The sequence below is a fragment of the Myotis davidii genome, unplaced genomic scaffold, assembly GCF_000327345.1.
Source record: "Myotis davidii unplaced genomic scaffold, ASM32734v1 scaffold803, whole genome shotgun sequence".
Taxonomy (NCBI): domain Eukaryota; kingdom Metazoa; phylum Chordata; class Mammalia; order Chiroptera; family Vespertilionidae; genus Myotis; species Myotis davidii.
Genome location: NW_006295567.1, coordinates 1606054 through 1609518, shown reverse-complemented (window position 1 = coordinate 1609518; position 3465 = coordinate 1606054). Strand labels below are relative to the sequence as shown.

General features: G+C 49.9%; 1 protein-coding gene across 1 annotated transcript in view; it reads right to left on the bottom strand.

Moving 5' to 3' along the window:
- The window catches only part of SCN3B (sodium voltage-gated channel beta subunit 3), a 23906-nt gene extending 20447 nt beyond the window's left edge, over positions 1-3459 (bottom strand). Inside the window, exon 1 of the mRNA XM_006770327.2 lies at positions 3242-3459. Coding sequence (XP_006770390.1) covers positions 3242-3296 — 55 coding nt within the window. The 5' untranslated portion in view covers positions 3297-3459. The remainder of the gene's footprint in view (positions 1-3241) is intronic.
- Between the last annotated feature and the right edge of the window lie 6 nt (positions 3460-3465).

The following is a 3465-nucleotide window of genomic DNA, read 5'->3' as shown; positions in this document are numbered from 1 at the left end:
CACCCTAGCCCAGCCAGTGTTGATCAGTGGTTGAACCAGGAGGTCACAGGCACATGCCTGGGTTGTGGGTTCAATCCCCAGTGTGGGACGTGCAGGAAGCAGCCAATCAATGATTCTCTCTCATCATTGATGTTTCTATCTCTCTCTCTCACCCGTCATCTCTGGAATCAATAAAAAGATATTTTTTTAAAAAAAGTAATGGTGCTTTATAGATTATATGCATTATTAAAGGAAATAAGGGAACTTTTTCCTAAATATGCATTATGTAAAAGAATGGAAAGATTATTTATATTCATATCTTTTAAAAAATATTTTTATTGATTTCAGAGAGAAAAGGAGAGGGAGCAAGATATAGAAACATCAATGATGAGAGAGAATCATTGATTGGCTGCTTCCTGCATGCCCCACACTGGGGATCGAGCCTGAAACCCGAGAACCGAACCATGACCTCCTGGTTCACAGGTCGATGCTCAAACAATGAGCCACTCTGGCTGGGCTGTATTCATATTTGCATCGTGTGAACAATACCCTTGGGAAAGGAGACTGTGTCTGAGGTGAGTACTCTCCAATTCTGAAATTACGTGCAAATAAAATGAAACTTCATTTGTGAAGCCAGGCCCTTTCTCTTCCATTTAATGACCAGGATTCCGGAACCATCTCTCTTTCTCATCTCTCCAGTTTGGTGAACCAATGTTCAGATTGCAAATGAACTGAGAAAGAGCAAGGATGTGAAATGTGCACACTTCTCCCACAGCTGGTTTTGGGGGAGTGAGGTGGGGAGAGGGAGGGGCACTCTGCCAATTTTAGTAATATTCTGTAACCATTCCCTGCCATTCCGTTGTAGAGCTGAACGGTATGACAGATGCCACCGGCACCAACTTCCAAACTTTACACTGAGGAAGCAGGTGCTCCAAGGCTGCGACATGGCAACCTGGTGGGAGCACTGACTCCCATCTGAACTCTCGAGTCCTAATCAAAAGGTCTTTGGTCACAGAATGCCTCCTCGGCCACCGGAATGCAGGCAGGGACCCTAACATTTAGATGAGAATTTGGGAAGAGGGCTTTAGCAGCGGTTCTCAACCTGTGGGTCGCGACCATCGGAAAACACATATAGCATATCAGATATATACATTACGATTCATATCAGTAGCAACATTACAGTTATGAAGTAGCAACGAAAATAATTTTATGGTTGGGGGTCACCACAACATGAGGACCTGTATGAAAGGGTAGCGGCATCAGGAAGGTGAGAACCACTGCGCTAGAGAATCTCACCCCAACTCTTCCCTACAACTTCATTCCCCACGCCCCTCGTCTAGCCTCCCCTGAGAGACGCCCAGCTTTAAGTCTCGCAGGAGTGAGATGACCAGCAAGCTATCGGGTCTGCTCCACATCCAGGTCGGGTCCCCTCTGCAGGGGAGGCTGGCAGTGCCCTGTCCTTGGGACTGGCATTCCTTGGGCTGCCATCACTGCCTGTCATTCTCCTAGACCAGTGATGGCGAACCTTTTGAGCTCGGCGTGTCAGCATTTTGAAAAACCCTAACTTCACTCTGGTGCCGTGTCACATATAGAAAAATTTTTTGATATTTGCAACCACAGTAAAACAAAGACTTATATTTTTGATATTTATTTTATATATTTAGATGCCATTTAACAAAGAAAAATCAATCAAAAAAATGAGTTCGCGTGTCACCTCTGGCACGCATGTCATAGGTTCGCCGTCACTGTCCCAGAATGCCCCGCCAGGCACTGTGCTCCCCAGGAAGCGTGGCTCTGCGTCTCTGGTCACCAGCAAAGTCCAGCTAATGCTGCAGTCAGAGTTAGCCTTGGAGGCTTAACAAGGTGACACTAAGGCAAAGCGGAAAGCCCCATCGCATACCTGCCACTGCTCAGTCACAGTGAGTTCCATGCCAACCCTGGGAGCGTAATTCCACATGCCTAGTTTCTTTCTTTTTTTAAATAGATTTTTATTGATTTCAGAGAGGAAGGGAGAGGGAGAGAGAGTCAGAAACATCAATGATGAGAGAGAGTCATTGATTGGCTGCCTCCTGCACGCCCCCCACTGGGGATTGAGCCCACAACCCGGGCATGTGCCCTGGACCGGAATCGAACCCAGGACCCTTCAGTCCACAAGCCGACCCTCTATCCACTGAGCCAAACTGGCTAGAGCGCCACATGCCTCGTTTCAATAAGGCAGATGGGCACACGCCCTTCTAATCACACTGCTTACTAACTTTTAGCATGAGGAAGGTAACGAAGATCATGTACAAGCAGTATGTCATCTAAAAAACATCGATTTCCCTAAGGATCTAATTAGAGAACCAAGGCAGAGATACCCAGAACTATACAACTGCCTCACACAGACACACACATCACCCGCTCCGTCCTCACCAAGCCCTTCAGATAGTCATACAAGATGCTCAGACACACATTAGCGCACACATTCACCCACCGAGGCTCACACTGACACACAGCAAAGCGTGCTCTCAGCTACACAGTCAGGTATTTCCATGGAGCCGCATTAACTCCCCTTCCACATGCACACCCCTCCTGAATCCCGCTCTGACATCGCTGCTTAGCCTCACCCTGCAGGGCAAGAGCTCCCTTGTTTGGAGGGAGCATGTCCCCTCAGTTCTCACAGCGACAAGCGAGAACGCATGAACCTTTGAAGGCAAAACCCCAGCTGCCCAAACACCAAAGCACCTTAGCGCCCATGTTCATGCAAAAAGAGAAAGATGCCGGTGCCAATCTACTTCACACATCGCTGCAAATGACCAAGCCTGCTTTCCTCCCTTTCCCGAGATGTAGCAGATGGGTCAACAACAACAGTATTTTCTGTCTCAAAATGCGTGCATCCAGCTATTTGTAACGTGTAGAAATTCACTCGGAGACCCAATAAGGTTTCCAAGACACCGCTCACTGAGAAACATTAGCAGCAGCTGAAATTTCTATGACTGCGCTCCCCTTTAGCCAAAAGGGGGGAACATACCTGGGAATCATCAGCAAATGGGAGGGGGTGGGAGAGCCCCCAAGGCTGGTTCGGGAATAAAGCGACAGGGGCTGGGGAGGCGGTTTCCCATCTCACAGCCCCAGCTCCATGCAACCTCAGGTATCCATGTTGGCAGACATCCCGAGGGAAGCCAGTCGGGCGCCTTTTGGTCACCGGGGCATCGGCGAGTGTGGCTGTTGTTGGCACTGTTACTGTTCCCCGCATTCCGCACGGCAGGGCGCTGGTACTCACCCCAGAAGACGAGTAGGAAGGAAGCCAGGGGGAGCGCTCCGCGGAAGGCAGGCATCTTCTTAGGGGGTCGCCTCCAGGGCTAAACAGCGGCTCCCTCCACAACTGCGCCCTCGCAGACACTTTCGAGGAAACCCTTTGGGACGAACTGCCCCAAGGGGGCGACTTTCTCGCTGAAGAGGCCAGGCGTCCGCGACCGGAGGCCCCGCGCGACTGCGGGGCCGCGG